General features: G+C 29.7%; 1 protein-coding gene across 1 annotated transcript in view; it reads right to left on the reverse strand.

Moving 5' to 3' along the window:
* The window catches only part of LOC145316843 (uncharacterized), a 32,256-nt gene extending 15,312 nt beyond the window's left edge, over positions 1–16,944 (reverse strand). The window contains exon 1 of the mRNA XM_080157604.1: positions 16,702–16,944. Coding sequence (XP_080013730.1) covers positions 16,702–16,795 — 94 coding nt within the window. The 5' untranslated portion in view covers positions 16,796–16,944. The remainder of the gene's footprint in view (positions 1–16,701) is intronic.
* Between the last annotated feature and the right edge of the window lie 3,229 nt (positions 16,945–20,173).

A 20,173-nucleotide genomic window follows, 5' to 3' on the forward strand; every position in this document is an offset into this window, starting at 1 on the left:
ACATATGGATATAATTGTCCTTTGTATGTGCATTTTTGTGTGTGTATGTGTGTTTTAGTATGCGTTAGTGTTTGCGTGCAAATGTTTTTGTGTATGCGCATGTGTGTGCCTATTGTTTGAGTGTCTGTAATGAATGCCCTAAGATGATAATAACTCTAATAACACATCATTAACTAACAATTCACTTGGTGTCTCATCAATTCCACCAAATGTATGAACAGAATCAAAATATATACGTGGATATTTTGACAGGGGAAAAATTGTCGTTAATTTAGCTTGCTAAAATGGATAAGATTTATTGATCAGTTCGTTGGGGTAAAGGGGTAACAAGGGGAATCGTTAATTTAGCCAGCTAGAACTTTTACTTTAATAGAGTACATGATAATTAGGTTTAGGATCCAAGTATTAATAAATCTATTCCTCCCTCAAGCTTTAGACTTTTTTTAGAACAAACCCTCTAAGCTCTGCTATTCGTTGGCTTAAAACCTTAGTAATTATAAAATCATGATTGGGTTGTACAATTTACAAGCTATGAGTAATGAGTATCCAATCTTTTCAATAAATAATTTCAATCTACAAGAGGATTTATTTTGTTATCATAATTATTTAATGGGGACAGTGAGGGGGGAAGGACATTTTTTAATTGTCTATTGTCTTATCCCGGTGGATACACAAACTTTGCAGAAGTGAAAGCACACCAATTCAGTTACCATTCTGGCACCGAGGAAGGGGAAAGGAAAATGGTACCATAAGAAAACCTTATTTCTCGTATTTATTCGAATCCGGTGGATAAGAACCGGTTCTCATCCATACGAAAAAACTATGTGTAGCATCGTATTATATCCAGCTTTCTACGAATATAAAAATGTACAATCATAAAATTAAAACCATTTTTTTAGCCCGTGCCTTCGGCACCTCGGGGGCTAAAAAACTGGCTTTAATCTTATAATTGTACATTCTATATCCGCGGAAAGCTGTTTGTAGTACGATGCGAGAAATAACTATTCTTAATATTACATCATGTTATTGAGACGAGATTCAATTTTATATCATATTATAAAACACCACTTGGTAATTGTATTGAAAAATTTCACAGAAACTGTTACTTTTAACTGGCGAAAAGCTTGCGAAAAATAGTTTTTTTATTTTAGCAAAATAATTTTATTATAAATTGCTGAAAATTTTCATATTTGAGTGCCGTAACGTTGGGTTAAAATTTGTTTTGTGCTTTAACAAAAGGGGAATGATTTAGAAGGGCGGGGGTGTAAAGAAAAACATGGGCTCTAGGCAATTTTTACCTAGAATTATTTGTCAGAATCCTAGTCCCTTGTCCCTGGCATAGATAAGGTAAGCCTTAATAAATGGTTACATTGTTATTTGTTATTATTGTAAAAAACAGTATTGCTATGCATGTTTCAATATATAAACTTTATTAAATGGTTATTAATTTGATAGTTATGACTCCCTTATGCCTGATTGGTAATATTCATCTTCGGTTATATCAAATAAAATTGGTCTATTCAATCCAACAGTAAAATTACAGGTTGTGCGTTTAAAACAGCGAATTTAAATAATAATATAACCTTGGCACATAGAACTTGATATAAAATAAAAACTTCCAGAGCACTTTAAAAATTTTGGATTTAAATCTATTTCTAAAGGTTTTCTTCTGTTGTTTTGAATTTAAATTGTAGCTGTAAAGTATAAATATAAATAATAATCGGGTGTATAGACTTTTATGAAATTATTGTCAGTTGGAAGTTACTCTATAACTAACCGATTTTTGTCTGTAATTTTTGGTTTTAATGCAATGATGTAAGGTTTAAAACAAAACAAAAGACTTTATTTCTTCAAAGCAGTGTAGCTACTATATAATTTCTAATGTCTGTCTACAGAGCTACAAAGGGCAGAAGAAAGAGAGACATATGAAATATTTTGTCTTGTTTTCTTATTCAATAACAAATTCTTTTTGCTGCGCTACCTATAGAAATATATTGTTCTTATATTAATAGTAAAAGGTGACGAAAAATATGGATGCAAATTATAGGATAAGATAAGAGAGAGAGAATGAGAGAGATTATGAGAGAGAGAGAGAGAGAGAGAGAGAGAGAGAGAGAGAGAGAGAGAGAGGGAGAGGGAGAGAGAGAGAGAGAGAGGGAGAGAGAGAGGGAGAGAGAGAGGGAGAGAGAGAGAGAGAGAGAAAGAGAGAGAGAGAGAGAGAGAGAGAGAAAGAGAGAGAGAGAGAAAGACAAAGAGAGAGAGAAAGATAAAGAGAGAGAGAATAAAATTATGAAAATTGAAATAAAATTAGGAAAAAAGAGATTAAAATAAAATTATTAAAAGAGAAAAGATAGAGAAACAATCGAGAGAAAAAAAATATAAAAAGAAAGCCACAAAAAGAGAAATATTTTATGGTCCAATTTTATTAAGATTGAAAAATATTAAATGCACATTAAAACGACCAAGTAAAATATTTTATACTGACGTAATTGATTTATTTGGAGCGCTTCTTCTCTATAATTACTACTTTTATTTAGAACAGTAGCCTAACCTAATGCAATTCAAGAATTATATTAGATAAAAAATATCAGTGGAAAAGTCCCCAAAGTTTTTAAGTTAACAACCAAAAGAACGTGTTTAAAAAAATTTTTTTGAGAATTTTATTTTGGGGGGTTGGGGGTATTTACCCCCCCCCCCCCTAAAATTATTTGGGGGTTAAATAAATACCCCCTTCTAAATAATTGGGGGGTAGGGGTAAATTTGAAATGGGGGAGGGGGTTAAAATGAAAATTATTTTGGGGGTGCCTACGGCACCTTCAAATTCGTTTTGTGGGGGGTAATCACACCTTTACCCCCCCCCCCCCCTTGGACGTTCTTGCTAAGTTACTATGGATATTATTGTTCTTTTTATCTGGCTTTTACTCTGGACACTCCTGTATTTAGTAGGTAGGTTAAAATACATTAAAATCTAATTTCATTTTTTATTCATAATATTTCAAAACATTTAGAACAATAGTTATATTATTTCTGAACTATTAAAAGTGCTGTTTTATGCTTTATTTTAGTTGTAATTAAAAGCTTATATATCAAGTAACGTAGTTATTACAATTTTAAAAAATCCTCCAGTCTGTTTTTTTATAGATGTCTGAATTTTTTTATTTTATTCTGTAAACAATAAACATCTACTCTTATTGTTTAAATATTTCAAATCTTTTTCTCGTATTCATTCGGATCCATACGAAAAAACTATGTCTAGCATCGAATTATATCCAGCTTTCTACGAATATAAAAATGTACAATCATAAGATTAAAACCAGTTTTTTTAGTGCCTTCGGCACCTCGGGGCTAAAAAAACTGGTTTTAATCTTATAATTGTACATTCTATATCCGCGGAAAGCTGTTTATAATACGATGCGAGAAATAACTATTACATTTAAAACTTGTGTACTTAATTAATCGATCATTATTAATATTTTATATTAATTATTGGCTTAAAAGCTACCAAACAATATTTGATAGTTCTTTGTATGAAAACAGAATCATCCAATATTGAACCAGAAATAAAGGGAAAAGAAAAATTTACAAGTGAATAAAATCATTTGTTACACATTATTATGTCATTTTTTAGGTTTTCTCATTTTCAAACATTTTATTTCTATTTATCGTACTAGCGACTGCTCCCTTAGCATCTAGTGGAGAGGGCAATAAGTGCATAATAGTAGGGGCAATGTCCTGGTCCATAAACAGGCTCAACTTTTTACCGTGCACCAGTTAGGACTTTCAAACGAAGGTCGTGCGATCAAAGGGTTGGTTGTCTGCTTGGATGTTACTTAACCTACAACTATTTAGTATTCATAGGCCTATATGAAGCTTATTTAAAATGAAAAACCCATTCGTGTTATGGATCAGTATGAAACTGAATGATTTTTTTTATGTTCAGTTCCCTTTATTTGTGAAGTAGAATAGAAATACGTGGCGTTGCGCGAAGAATCAATCCAAATTAATTTGCCTTGGGCGGATTAATATTGAAATATAAGAGTTATCTATACACGATTGGATTAGGAGCTATTTAGAGATAAACAATAGTCAAACATTACTAGTAACCAATTTCTTTTCAACCTTGTATAAAGTAGTGAGGTTCTGTTAGTCTTAAGATTTTCAAGAAAGCTTCAAATATATGCCGGGATGGATTAAAGATAATCGTTTTTCAATATGAACACTGGAATGGTTTTAGTCTATTTACTGCCATTCATGAACCCTCCCCTAACTTCTAGAAAAAAAATAAACAATAAGATCAGAACTGATAAGTATTTAATTTTATTTTAAATTTATTCAAATAAGAAAAACTTATACTGTTGTTATAGATTATGATAGGTTAGATAAAGATAGGAGAGCCACGCAGAGGATAGAATCATATTTTCTGAATTAGGAGAGCCACGCAGAGGATAGAAACATATTTTCTGAATTAGGAGAGCCACGCAGAGGATAGAAACATATTTTCTGAATTAGGAGAGCCACGCAGAGGATAGAATCATATTTTCTGAATTAGGAGAGCCACGCAGAGGATAGAAACATATTTTCTGAATTAGGAGAGCCACGCAGAGGATAGAATCATATTTTCTGAATTAGGAGAGCCACGCAGAGGATAGAAACATATTTTCTGAATTAGGAGAGCCACGCAGAGGATAGAATCATATTTTCTGAATTAGGAGAGCCACGCAGAGGATAGAAACATATTTTCTGAATTAGGAGAGCCACGCAGAGGATAGAAACATATTTTCTGAATTAGGAGAGCCACGCAGAGGATAGAATCATATTTTCTGAATTAGGAGAGCCACGCAGAGGATAGAAACATATTTTCTGAATTAGGAGAGCCACGCAGAGGATAGAAACGTATTTTCTGAATTAGGAGAGCCACGCAGAGGATAGAAACATATTTTCTGAATTAGGAGAGCCACGCAGAGGATAGAAACATATTTTCGAATTGAAACAAACTGAGAGGTGGCGGTTCTTTGGTTTACTCTTAGGCCAGCATAGAAGAATATAACCAAAATATAAGAAATATATAATATATTTAAATATATTATAAATGAATTCATCTTTATTATTGATACACATGTAATGTAATCTATAATGTTATTTCCAACTGTGCTTGGATTAGTGCTAATCAAATGTATTTATGTCTTTATAGGCACTAAATATGCATAGTAATATTCCATAACAAGTCATTTAGGGCAAACACAATCATTTAGGAGTATATGATCTGAACTAATTTTTCATATGCTTTAAAAATTAATTTAATTACAATTAATTATGTTTCACATTAATACTTAAAATTATCTTACAATATTTATTTTTGAAGATCTAAGAGGGAGCTAACATTGATTTTGCCTTACAATATTTACGAAGGGAGTTTTTTCATCATTTGCCATACTATGCTATAACAGATATAAATTAAATTGATTTTAATTTGTCATCTTTTCCATGTGTTGAATGTTTATATCAATATACAGTTACTAGAGTTGGCTCGATATAATTATCTCCCTATTGGCTAGTTTTCTATATGCATATCTATTTCTCAATAAATCTATTTTCCTCACCCGGCATTGCTATCTAAAAGAAAGTAAATATTTAATAATTTAAATGATTTTTAAAAGATTTTTTTAAATTATATTTTTTTCTTTACATTACCATCACCAAAGGGTTAATGATGATGATTACAATTTTAGTTTAATATTTGAACACACAAAATGTCGCCACAATCGAATTCTTTTAAAACATAGTTTTCTTAAATTTATCATATTATAAATTTAAATTTTCTTTTTTATGATTAGAAATTAAATACATCAATATAAGGTAAATAGCAACATGAAATGAAAAAAATGAATTTATTTTTAATAAAGTAAAATAATGGGTCTTATCGTTCTGGGCAATGAGAGTTTATTATGGATTATTGGAGCACTATGAGTTTTAATCATATATTCCTTGGAAAACTTGAGCTCGTTTATAGACATTTATTTCCTATTTAGATCTGACATGGATCTTGAAGCAATTAAGCAGGCCGTTTTGTACATGTTAAAAATTGGAAGATTTCATTAAATAAAAGTAATCGCAAATATACTTAGTAAATAAATCTTTTTTATCAACTGAAAGGATAATTCATCTACAGGAAAAACTTCTATGCTTTCAATAAGTCATCAAAAAACAGACCTTTTAGAATAAATCTTGTATTTTATTTGTAATGAAAATTTGTGATTCAAAAGACAAATTCCTTGGAAATTTTCATATTTCTTGATAACAATAGCAAAAAATCATCTAAAATGATTAAAATCAAATTATTTAATCAAAATCCTAACTTACCTAAAAAATAAATTATGCATGAATTAACATAAATACACTAAATTATGCAAATGTTTTAGTTAATTAAATTGAACATCAAAATCAAAATTTGATGTAAGAGGTCAAACTTTGAATATACGAAAATCTAAAATATCAATGATTATTAGAAAGTAGGTTGAAATATAAAGACACTTGCAGCGGTTTGTTGTGCATAAACTCTTTCAGACTAACCCTGCGGAACTCATTTACTCACAAAGCCTAACCTATAGTAAAATAATATTTTTGAGACACTGTCTATTCTTTTAATGAAAACTTACTATAAAATTTGGTTATGTGTTGGATTTGATAAGGAATATATTTTTTTGAGGGGAAGGGTTGCACTCCCCATTTTAGAAGGCAAGTCTAAGTCTTTAATTCATATGTACAATTTCCTATCCAGGTGCAATTTATAAGTCCCAGAGACATTGGCTTCCCATAATTGTTATGAGGTTTCATTCAGTAATAGAAAATAACTTATTATGCAATGAAATTATATAGGTGTTGCTCTCTTCATATAATTGTGAGCGTCTGTGTGTGTGCGCGAGCGCGCGATTGTGTGTTTAAAATTTGAGCATTTATCATAGTCATGTGTGTTTGAAAAGATTTATATGCTGTTATGGGAATATTCCACTTTTTCAAAGAGCTTTTCCATATTTAAGGTCCATTCATACATGCGTAGTCGTACCCAACGGAAAGATTATATCATTTATTTTAGGCATATCTAAATCGTCCTTACGATTTACATGATGATTCCTGTAAGAGTTGGGTACAATTAAGAAATCGTTATAATTATACCAGAATATCCGTACGTCTTTTTAAACATGTTTTGTCATGAAAAAAGTTAATTACCCTAAAGTTTTATAATAACGTTATCTTATACGCTGGCTTAACTACTTTAAGGGCTTTTAATTGAATTGGTTCATTAAGTTGAGTGTTAAAACGTTTCAACCCCTAATATTAATTTACAGAATGTGTAATTTTGTGCATCCAAAGATCTTTAATATAAAATGGCCGCATAAGAAAACGGGAATCCACTGAATTATCCAGCTGTATCAAGAAGAATTGGTTAGATAATGATAAATAATGATATAGTTCATCCTATTTGTCTCATTTATTGGTAAATATTATCCTAGGCTCCACCCTTTTCAATATTATTTGTCAGGATACAGAGAAAGGTAAATATTATACTAGGCTCCACCCTTTTCAATATTATTTGTCAGGGATATAGAGATAGATAAATATTATCCTAGGCTCCCCCCTTTTCAATATCATTATCATACATAGTAAGCTTTTTTGTCTGTATCAAAGGATTTCGCACATTGCTATATCGATTGATTTTCCTTCACAGTGAAGCTTCTTATTGATACTGAGATGGTTTTAGTCTATTTTATCTTTATAAATAAGTATTGGTATGGTTTTTACTCTATTTTTCTGCCCTTCCATGTCCCCTCAAATATAGAGCTCCCAGTTAACTGTAGCTACAATTTTTGGGAAGGGTATCCCTAAAAAATCAATCTATGCATTGCACACCCCCCCCCCCCCAAACATCACTAACTTTTTATTTTATAATATTGTTTTAAATTTCTTTACTTAATATAAGCAAAATTAGGTAGCTGCCTTCACATTAATCATTCACTATTACTATCAGACAGATCTTATCCGAAGATTTCTCATCCTTCTTATAGTAAGTGTCCTACAAAAACAGCAAAAATGTTTAATCACTTTCATGGCATTTTTAAAACCTCTATTTTTTGGTTTTATGAAATTAGACTTAACTCAAAAATTAGCTTTAGATTCTAGTTGATTTATGTTGTCTTTTGGAAAAAGAATTTTTTTGACTGTTTTGTCATTTTCTTTCTAAATTAGTAGGTAATTTTTTACTGTTCTATATTAACATATCTTTCATTGAAACCACCAAGATATAACTTACAATTAAGTAGACCATCGGGCAAGAAAATTGATGGAAATTATTGAACCAAAGGCCTTCGACCAAAAATGAGTTCATAATCCTTGTTAAAAACAATAAGATCTTGTAATCCAAATTAATTGTACATTTATCCCCAACAACTAACAATAACAAATGAACATTAAACTGTTATTGAAATATAGTATTAAAAAAAATTGGAGGTTTTCCCTCAAAATCCCTAGTAGAGCTATAACCTAAATCCCTTGATTTTAAAATTAATTGAAAATAAGTTGGGGTATAAATATTCGTTTGTTTCTTTTTTTATTTTAGGTTAGGTAATATTGGGTACTGGGTACCCCACATAGTTATGTCACTTTGAGGGAAAGCACCGAAACTTTGAAAGCAACTGCCCTATAAAACCAGGTAAAAATCTCTATTTGAAGATATAATTGGGTCTAAAGCTCTATAAAATTTACAAGATCTTGAAGTTTAGACCATAACCTACTTGACGGATTTACATACGGACAACCAAATAGTATAGAGTAGCTGTACTACTAATAATCTAAATAATGTTTGGCCTATTTAATTATACTTATTATTTCTATAATTTGGTTGGATATTATCTAATATGTAGAAACAAAAGATATAATCAAGAAGAGAAATTTTAAAATTTCAATAGAAACAAAATTACTTATTACAACTGAGATATAACTCTAACGATGCCAGACAAATTCAAGGTCCAATTCTGTACAGTATATGTGGATTTTTCGCTAGTTTTTCAAATATTTTGTTAATTTGCTAGAATGTACAAAAAGAGATTTCTAAATCCAAATTTTACGAAGCAGTACTTTAGTAATTATTTTTCCTTGTATTTAAAAACTTGCGTACGATCTCGGTATAGTTGGTATCATTCACCAATCTAACTGTTATTAAACTTTAATAAAGGAAGTTAGAATTCCTAATTGAAGGCCTAGTAGGTCTACAACAATTTTAGGTAAGGATATGGCACATAATGATAAACTTGCAAGCGACCATCTAATCCGAATACCCTTCCTAGTTATTTTTAAGTATCTTAATAAACAAGAGCAAGCCATGAGTTTTTTTTTAATGATTTCTTTCGACAACAGCCTAAAACCACTTTAAAATAGCCTCTAACTTTATAGTATTTGTAAATACTGTTTTATAATTTTCTTTCGTGTAAGTAGCATAACGTCTCTATAACGATATTACATCGTCCATTTTTAATTAAATCATATATCTTTATATAATGCAATTATTTATTGTAAAACCTAAATTGCCTTTAAATATTTGATTTTCCATCTAAATTTATTTTTAAATAAAAAAAAACATCAAAGTTAGTTCTTTATCTAAATTTAAAGTATTATTCTTTGGAAAGTGAGTCTTGCAATGTATTTCCTATTTAGGATCAAATTGCCCTTGTTAAAACAAATTTCTATCCTTATAATTGATAAAAGTTTAGACACTGAAATAATAATTATAGAAAAGTTTAAGTAATGCGCATAAATGGTGTGTAAATGACACTAGATAAACTACTCATACAGCAAATTTTAGCAGCGATTCTGTTCTATAAACCAGTCCTAACATTATAATAATTAAACACAAAGCATTATTATAGATTAAAACGAACCAGAAATTTTGTCATTTGAGAAAAAAAAACATTTCTTATTAATTTTCTGCAAATTTTCTCTAATCCTAATTGAGACAAAAATTATCCTATAATATAAAGTACTAAGCTTTTTTTGTTTGTAGCAAAGGATCTCGCTCACCACTGAACCGATATGGTTCTTCTTTAGAGGAGAGCTTCTTATAGGCCCTGAGATGGTTTCAGGCTATTTTATTTTTAAAAATAAGCCTGGGTATTGTTTTAAGCTATTTTCTGCCCTTCCATATTCCTTCGAATATAGAGTCCCTAGATGCCAGGGTCGCAGACGCTAGTTTATTATAAAGTAAATAATAGAAATAAAAAGTAACTATCAATATAACCAATTTAAAGGGTAATCTTGAATTAGTTACAATACCACATTCCTCATTTTTGAAAGAAAATCAAACCTAGCTTTTTCAAAGCCTACTTTAATTTGTAAATAACAATCCTTGTTTATGTATTTTTACACCATATAACCAACTACTAACTGCTAGTGTAATAAAATGCTAAAAATCTGCTGGTTCAAAAAAGTCGCTTAAATAGTAGGAATTAAAGTGTTGTAAAATAGGATGCGCAGAAAGATAAAAGGTGTTTAAAATTTACATTCTTTTAAATACTGCCCCCTAGGGCTCGATAACCGCATCTATCGTATTTAGTCAATTCTCATTATCAATTTGCAGCTTTTTGCGAATAATCATAAGTTCAGGTAGGCGCCAATCAACTCATAATAAGATGCCACTCCTAAATTAAAGTAAAATTTTTAAAACTTTAAACGTTTAAATCAGCAGTTTATGCGCGGCTTACTAGCCCTATTCAAAACTGTACCTGGTTTGATAACGTTTTTCTAACATCAATAATTATATCACTAAAAATTTAACGAAAGATGAGAGAATATTTATAAACATTACGGGTTCCACTGATTTTGCCATGTTAAGGTACAGAATTATAGAATTAATTAAATTTTTTTTTCATCAATAGTTTGAAATTATTTTCTCAAGTAATTCAAAAGAGAATGATTATATTTTACTTATTACTATTTTTTCTCTCATATGTGTTCTAGTTTCTGTGGTACAACCTGACAAAATGCATGGGTACTGTAGGCTGGAAGATATATTTAATATGTAATATGCACGAATTGGATAAGAAGTAGAAGAAAAGGGTTATCATGTAAATCAGAAAAAAAAATTTTCAAAGAAAAAATTATTTTGATTCCAATACACACCATAAATCTTATAAAATCAATAGATTTAACTGAATAATGAACATTAGTTTTTTTTTTTAAATGTTATTGGTTTTTTTACTAGTGGATTTGCCCGTGCCCCAATTGCTTCTCTGAACAATTGGACATAAGGGCATAAAACCTCGGCATTATATATTATATTTGATTTACTGTACTTTGTCCTATTGGATTTTTATTAGTTAATAATTATTGCTTCGCTTCTTATTCTTGACTTTGGATGTACACCAGAATAGAATAAAAATAGATAGGTAAAGACCAGAGATTTTAAGGGATAAGACAATAGACGATAAGTTCCCAGTCACAATAAACAAAATAACCTCTACTGTAAATTTATCATGTTTTCAACCAACTAGTCAAGATTTAATGCCAGTACCCAAAAGTTTTAAATCAATAAATGATGAAACTGTAGATATATCAGTATAATCTACAGTCCAATTGCCCCTCTCTCCCTGGGTAAAGGCCCCTAGACAAGGAGCACTAGCTCTGTGTGCTAAATAATTTCAAGATTATAATCTTTTAATGCAATTTTTTCAGAGTACTTATAATTCTTGCCGACATGAAAATGGTTGTGTGAGCCAAAATTGCTGAATATAACCCAGGGTGGCAGGGGACACATGGCTGTAAATTACACTTGTACCCAAAGCTTTATAACCACGTTATCTTGTTATTTGGTTAAAAACTTTGGGTACATATTTTGATTTGTCGATTCTAAAAAAGGAGTGTTAAAAATTTTAGCTAATAGTTGATTTACAGAATTATGTTTATCTCCATTGGGTATGTATATCAATATTTTGTTTATTGACTTATCCCTTTTAATCCCTGATGCATCCACTATTAGATTCATTGTCACAGCTACTCTATATCTTTTTAGTTGCTATTTTGTAATGCACAGCTGCGCTATAGTAAGAGTAAGTACATGGTATAATGTATTATGGAAAGGAGGAAGACTCTAAATTTGAGAAATTACTAACTTTTATAAACACTATAATAGTATATCTACTTTTTAAAGAGAGTTTTTATGTTTGTTATTTTTTGATCTAAAAAAAGCATTTTCTTACTAGTATTTTCCATATTTCCGTTTAAACATTATGATTTATAAAACAATACTCTTTATGCTCTTTTAAAATATATCTCGTGTTTATTTAATCATTTTGATTATGTTATGTTTTTTTTAATATTTGCTTTATTTCCAATAAAAGTTAAAAAAAAGTTTTTAAATGTTTTAAGGATTATTATTTTTTTAGCAGATTGCTAAAAATCTAAAAATATATTTTACTATTACAGAATCTAAGCTTTTAACAATTATCTAGTCAATCCTTTAGCAGTATATTTTTCGGCTAAAGATGAACTCAGTAAAAGTGTCGGACTGATTATGACGTAAAAAAAATAATTAGCCAATGAGAGGCCACTATAAATTTTACCATTGGTCAATAATGGCCTCTCATTGGCTAATTTTTTTTACGTCATAATCAGTCCGACACTATTACTGGGTTCCTAAAGATACAGCCGACGGCAGTAGCCGCAGCTGCAGTGTATCTGCACAATTTTTGGACTATCTGGCAGATTACTTTGAACAATAACGGCTGCAGATCCCTAGAAAAAAATGTGGAGCTGAGGATCCATTGTATAAGCATGGTAATATTTACGCCACCCAACTTCTACACGCTTTATAACAGTTAGGCCAAGAAACTGATATTTTTGGAAATTTGTTGCAAATAATACAGTTAATACTTTAGACAAATTGACATCAAATAGAGCGTCAGCCATAACCAAGAAAAGCCACTTAGCTGACAAAAATACAATGTAATTGTGAATCAATTTCATAATATTCCGTTTTTTTACGAAGATAAAGTGTCGTCATCATTAAGCGTTTTCGTGAAATAAAAAAAATATTTGCTCTACATAAACAAATCCAAGTTTGTTTACCTAACTATGTTAATACTTAAAAAGTAATGAAGACCAACATTAAAGAAAATTTACAAATTTAGACCTCACACATAAATATTACAAATATTAATATGGTTATAGTCTTTAAATTTGTATTCTAAAAGCGAAACTATTCTAGCAAACGAGTCTATATAACAATCATATAACTATATTCTAATTTTATTTGTTGATTCGAATTTTCGAAATCATTGTCTGAATGAAACTACACATAATTTAAAACAAAATATAAAGCAACGGGAAGTAAGATTTTCTTAGGTTTTTTTTCATTTATATTTATGACTATAGAAGCACTGCTACTTTACATCTTTATCAATTAACAGAGGCCTCCAAAGGCACTATTTAGTGAGATTTTTAAGAAGGCTGGAAGAACCCTCTCCCAAAATGACCTAGTTCTGCTAATGGTAAGCTTATAACTCTTATTGATAAAAGGTTGAACTAGGAAGTAACGGTATCAAAAACAATCATTTAATCAACAGAAGTGGTGTTTTTGTGTATCAAAATTATAAAAATTATTTTACCGCCCCATCTTCTTATCCTTAGATTTAAGAGTAGTTAAGAAACTTAAATTTAAAAAAGAAGTTGATTAGTGTGGTGTGGTTAAATTTCTTGTAGCAAAAATTAACATTATAAACCAAATAATAAGTACAAAAAAGTAGCTTTGATTTCTTGTAACTCCATAAAAAGTTATTTACAAAAGAAAACACAACAATTACGTCAAATTTAATACCCACCCTCTTCAAGAGAAACGACCAAATGTCATTAAAATTACAGATAAAAAAGCCTAAAACTCAGTTAGGATAATTATGAAATTATAGCTTGTCTACTATTTATTCTTCAGACACCAACTACAAAAAAATATGATTTCTCTTGATTATGAGACATGTAAGAATTAAAGGAAAGCTTGCAAAGGAAACTAAGCGACTTAAACTTATATAAATTAATGTCCGTATTATTCTTAAACAAGGATGACAACATCCATAAGTAGCGAAGCATAAAAAATCGTCGATGGGAATACGTACAGGTAGATTTAAAAGGTTTTTACTAAAATCAAGAATAGATTTATTGGATAAAATAAACATGAAACCTTGTATTATTTTGCATGATGACGATGGTCAAAGTAAATTATATTAAAGATGCTCATAACAATGGGAAAAATTATTTTGATACTGATATCCCATAAAAGTTTGAAAATTGCATCAAAATAAACAAAGATATGGGGAAATATGTAAAACATATAAAAATAGCCAAAAACCTGATAAAAGGCAGTCTGGCCGTCATGGTTGTTTTATTAAAACGACAAAAAATTTAATTTTTAAATCCTTAACTTAAAAAATTTGGAAAATCGGACCATATACACTGAAGATATGGAAAAAAGTGTTAAATATATAAAAATAGCCTAAAACCTGCCAAAAAGGCAGCCTGGCCGTCATGGTTACTTTGTTTAAAAGACGGGAAATTTAATTTTGATATCTATAACTGAAAAATTTTGAAAATCGGACTATAAACACTGAAGATATGGAGAAAAATGTTAAATATATAAAAAACAGCCTAAAACCAGCTAAAAAGGCAGTCTGGCCGTCATGATTGTTTTCTTTACAAGACGGGAAATTTAATTTTGATATCTATAACTGAAAAAATTTTGAAAATCGGACCATAAACACTGAAGATATGGAGAAAAATGTGAAAAATATAAAAATAGCCTAAAACCTGCTTAAAAGGCAGTCTGGCCTTCATGGTTGATCCTTTAAGCGACGGGAAATTTAATTTTAATATCTGTAACTGAAAAAATTTTGAAAATTGGACCATAAACACTGAAGATATGGAGAAAAATGTGAAAAATATAAAAATAGCCTAAAACCTGCTAAAAATCGGTCCGAACGCCAATGATGTTTTAAGGTCAATTGTGCTCCTCAATGATGGGAATGTTGTCAAAAAATTTCAGCATTCTATCTTTTATAGGAGCTGAGTAAATCCCATTTCCCCCATAGCGTTACGGACTGACTGACGGGCTGACGGACTGACTGACGGACGGACAAAGTGAATTATAGAGTAGCTTCGCTACTAAAAAGAGGTTCCACATGAATTTTTTCTTCTGGCAATTTGAGTTTGAAAGGTCGAAAAGTGTTGTCTAAACTCGCAAAATAGACTTAAACCTGTCATTGACTAATATTAAGCTCAGTAAAAATAAAAAGCAGACTACTTGGCCCACATAGAAAATTACTGCTTGTAATGCTGTTCCCATATATAACTAAATTTTTATTTGTGTTAGTCATATTTATTAATAAACGTGCCTAGTTGAGCAGAGAATCCTCCCTTTCCTTATTGTTTTGAAATCAGTTGAAAATAAGGGAGGAAGGGGTTAAGTTTTTGTTTGTTAATTTCTTTACATCCGATTAGGTTAGGTTATATGGGGGACTGGGGAGCCAAACAGGGTTAGGGCACCCCACAGGGGTTAGCCATAGAAAAATAAAATTTCAATTTATTAAAAAAAAGTTGGGGGATGAACTAACGCGAAGAATGTCCTTTGATTTTTTCTAGCTAAATTTAATTACATACATGTGTATAGTAAAATTGAATTAAGTCAGGAGTGTGACCATAAGTATCTTTTCTTAAAACACAATCAAAATAAAGTTGACAAACATTTCTAAATACGCGAAAATGTCCTTAAACCATGTGATAGATATAAATGTTCTTATTTATTACAATACCAGCGGCAGTCCTCCTAGAATCAAGGTAAGGTTGTGGCTAAAACAATTCCAAGACTTAAATTTCAAAACACATCTCTTTACAAAAAAACATCCCAGGACCTATCTTAAGATTGTCTAAAATAGAGAACTCAATTTGTTTTACATATTTAAATAATGACTATTTTTATTGGTTATATGTAAGTATCTTTAAATTTTAAAAATGCTTCGAGCCAATAAAATTGGAAATTAGTGGTTTTCTGCTTTTTTTCTGTTTTAATTAACTAGCTTTAAATGATTAATAATTTTTACTGATTCAAATATTATTTACGCATTAACTTTTCTTAAACTGATCCATTTTAAAAGATAGAGGGGGGATAGTAAAATTAGATTAAATATGTTTTTAAGGGAAGTGTGTTGTTTTCACCCTCCCAACCGAAATAGAAAACTTACTGGACACAAATTTCAGGATGTGCCTTATTATTTTTTGAAGCAAAGCTTCTGTATAAATCAATTCAATTACTTTATATATTTTTGTAAATAAAATAAATAAGCCAGAATAATAGGTAAATAGATCTTAAGATTTTTTTATTATACTTTATTACAAACTATTTGTTTCACACCTAGTTTCTAAGAGAAGGGCACAGGAAGTAAAAAAAATAGATTTTTGATACAATTGTCAGTTAATCACTAAACAAGGCATTTTTAATAAAACATCTTAAATAACAATCAATTTATTTTCAAAAGTTTAACAACCCTCCCTTAAAAAATAAAAATAAGGCAAAGTCATTTAAACGTCATTTTTATACATATGTAAGCTTTTATGAATATGTTTATCCTTGTTCCTTATTATTTACTTTTTATTGAATGGTGGGAAAATTACCTTCGGGCAGAGAAAATTGCTTCTCCCCTAATATTGGAACTATTTCAGTTACCAGCAGTCGGGTAACTAGCAATATTAAACTTATTTCTCTCATTTTTTTTTATAAACTTTTTAACATTTCTGGTTCAAACTTATAGTCTTTTTTTAAAGACGACACTGTTTTATGTTCTGTTCAAGTCACTAAGTAACATTTTTTATGGAAAAATTCAGTGTGTAGTCACTCTAGTGGTTTTAGACTAACTGAGTTATAAGTTGACGGAGTTTAATGTGACTATACACCACACACACACACACACAAACACACAAACATGCACACACACACACACACATACACACACACACACTCATACTATGGGTGGCGCATATAATAATACCACTTCTTCTAAATTCATCCATTCCCTTTGCACTTCCTTTCTTCTCCTCCACACCCCTATCATACCCCCTCCCCCCAAAGCATCGGCATAATTGGGAATGATGAAAAGGGGGATGGTATAAGAAAGGCCACCCAAGTAATAATATTTTTCTCGGTGTCAATACATTTCAATTTTGTAAAAAAAATTGGTTGAATTGTTTTAAAAAATGTCTTTTTAATAAGTTTACCTTTAAATAAAAATTGTCTTTATTTAATAAATTATCATGCTTTTCTAATTTCATTAAATAATTTTATGCTTTAATGTTTGAATGTTTGAAAATAATTACTTATTAATGCAGCTAACCTCAGCTTGGGAATTTCCATTTAATAAAAAAAAAACATGTTACTGATGCGATACTTATGAGTATAACTTCTCTTGTTGACTATATTAAAATTTGAGATGCTATTTTATAGGAAAAAAATGGGCATAAAAGAAAGAACACCCCTATTTCTCTCTGCTTGAATTGTAAAATTTTAGCAAATTTGAAACTACCTATAGTAGCTAACAGTAACTGCATCGCACTTGCAAATATACATCTATCATATTTTAACATGTTTGGAATTATTTAGAAGAAGAAAAAAATCTCCCCTAAATATGAGTTTTAATTATAGCCCCTTTAGGGGTTAGCATTTAAACAATAACAATGATTGATTACCTACAAAAATTCTTTTTAAAACTTTTGCAAAAAAAATAATGGCTTTATTTCAAATTATCATAAAAGATATTGATTTAATTTAGATATTTTGACTCCAACTTTTACCTAATTTTGAATAATGATTATTCTATTATCTTGATTATTAGAATGGTGATTCCTATTATGATTGGCAATAATGTTCAGCTGTTCAATCATTGTTAATGATGTTCTGTACGGCTTTTTTATTTTTTAGTCTGGCTTAAATGGATGTTATCATCCTTGTTTAATTATTAGGTTATTTGATATCAAACTTGGTATGGGGTAAGTTTCATATAAAAAGTAACATTAAACTTAAGAAGCTTTGCAACTTAACCATTAAATATGACAAAGAATACCTTGCCCCAAAATGCTTTTTCTAGCTGGGCTTTTCTTGAGAACTTTGCCTTTGTCCTTTTCTTTTTATTAAGCATATGCCTTTCTTTTAAGATCAAATATATCATTATTCTGCTGTAATTATGATAAAGAAACAAAACAAGTATATTCAATATTTTCATACATACATATACTAAAGGTACTGTTATTTCGACAGGTGGAAAGATTAAAAGCTATCTTAAGTGCTATCATATCTTTAACTTTATAAGAGATGTTATATAAATCCAAAGGAAGACATAGAAACTACTGTCGAAGTCACCATCATAATAAAATTATTGTGCAATACTGTTTAACTACAAATTGAATTTAGACACCTTCCATACAACTTAAACTAAATTTATTCAATATTAATCAGATTGTGCTTTGTAATTTTTTGTTGATATGCAGTTTTAGTACTTTAGACATCCCAATTTTAATTTTATTCGCGCAACTACTCTAGGGGTAAGTCTATCCGTACGTCTATGCCGAATTAAACTTTCTTTTTATTTTTATACAAAGAGTTATCTTGTTATTGCTGCGCTCCTCATGTTTATAAATGTCATTTGTTTCCAAAATACTGCATCAATGCCCTTGAGTTTTAATCCTTATGAGTTATTTTTGCTTTTTTGGATGTTTGTTTCTATTTTTGGAAATAACTTTTTTGAAAAATTAACTTAAAGGAAAGTAAAGACAATAAAAAAAAGTTTAATATCAAGAATAAATCACTTTTTAGGTTTATTGTTTAATGTTGACATATAACAGTTGGGGCAATACCAGATACAATTATATATTTATATATTAGTTCTCTAGTTTGTATTTCATAATTCAATGAGATTAATATGATTTCTTTAAGGTTTTTTATATCAAAGGCAAGAAAAATAGCCTAAAACCACCCAAAATTTTATACAGTTTCAGGAAAATTCGAATCAATCGAATAAGCCACTTTTTAAATCTTTTGGGACTATTCTTACAAAAATATAATTCAATTTTCAAAACAGTTAATAAGATTTTAAAAGCTTAACAATAGATTATCCTCTCTGGTATTTTATTATTTCTGTAATTGTCGATACTGTTTTTACAAGGACTTCTCTTAACCCATTTATTTTCATACACAAATAAGTATCAAATCATAGAGAATTATAGAATACCATCATTGGTAAAATTGCCAATTGATCTGAAGGTATAAGACAATAGGCGATAAGATGATGTACATTGCAATTATGTTAACCAAAATTATCCCTTTGATATGTTAGTTTTATTAGAAAAAAACTTTAAACTCTGCTGGTTTTTATCACCCAATCAAGACTTTGCAATAAGTTCCCACAGAAAAAAATGACGTGTTTTTAACCTCTGTGGGACTGTCATAAAACCAAAATTAACCTAAACTAATCCAAAAAAAGCAAAAAAAATAAAATACAGTTTTTCATCAGTATTTGTTATTAGTTTATGGTAAAAGAAATTGATTAAAATATTTTTAAAAATGATATGTTTCCTTGTCTATTTTAATCTATGGTATAAACTCACAATCTAAAACAATACAATCGAGCTTTGTCATTTTTTATATCGTAGCCACTCTAAATTTCATCCGTCCAACATTTCTCATGGCTATTGTTTAAAATGTAATAATTTTAACGTCATTTTGATGTTTAAGATAAGTTGTTTACCAATTTTACAGTAACAGGACATCATCTGTTGGGTTTATGAAAAATTGCCGAAGCGGACATTTTTTGGATAATTATTAGGTCACTATATAGCTAACAAGACATTATAACTACAAACTTATATTGACACAATTTACAAAACAATTTTTATAACACCTATTAAGAAATTATTCTTGATTTATGGTATAACCAGTAGTGATATTTACTAAAAATCAGAGCTCAATAGGACCACTGGTAAGTAAGATCATAGGCTTCATTCAGACGGCGTAAAAACATTGTTCTACAATCCAATATTTGAGTAAAAAAGTTGTTGATCCTTTACTTAGCCTTTTATGGATGTTGTAATCCTTGTT

This window comes from Acartia tonsa, chromosome 4 (assembly GCF_053477335.1).
Source record: "Acartia tonsa isolate MP-2025a chromosome 4, ASM5347733v1, whole genome shotgun sequence".
Taxonomy (NCBI): Eukaryota; Metazoa; Arthropoda; class Copepoda; order Calanoida; family Acartiidae; genus Acartia; species Acartia tonsa.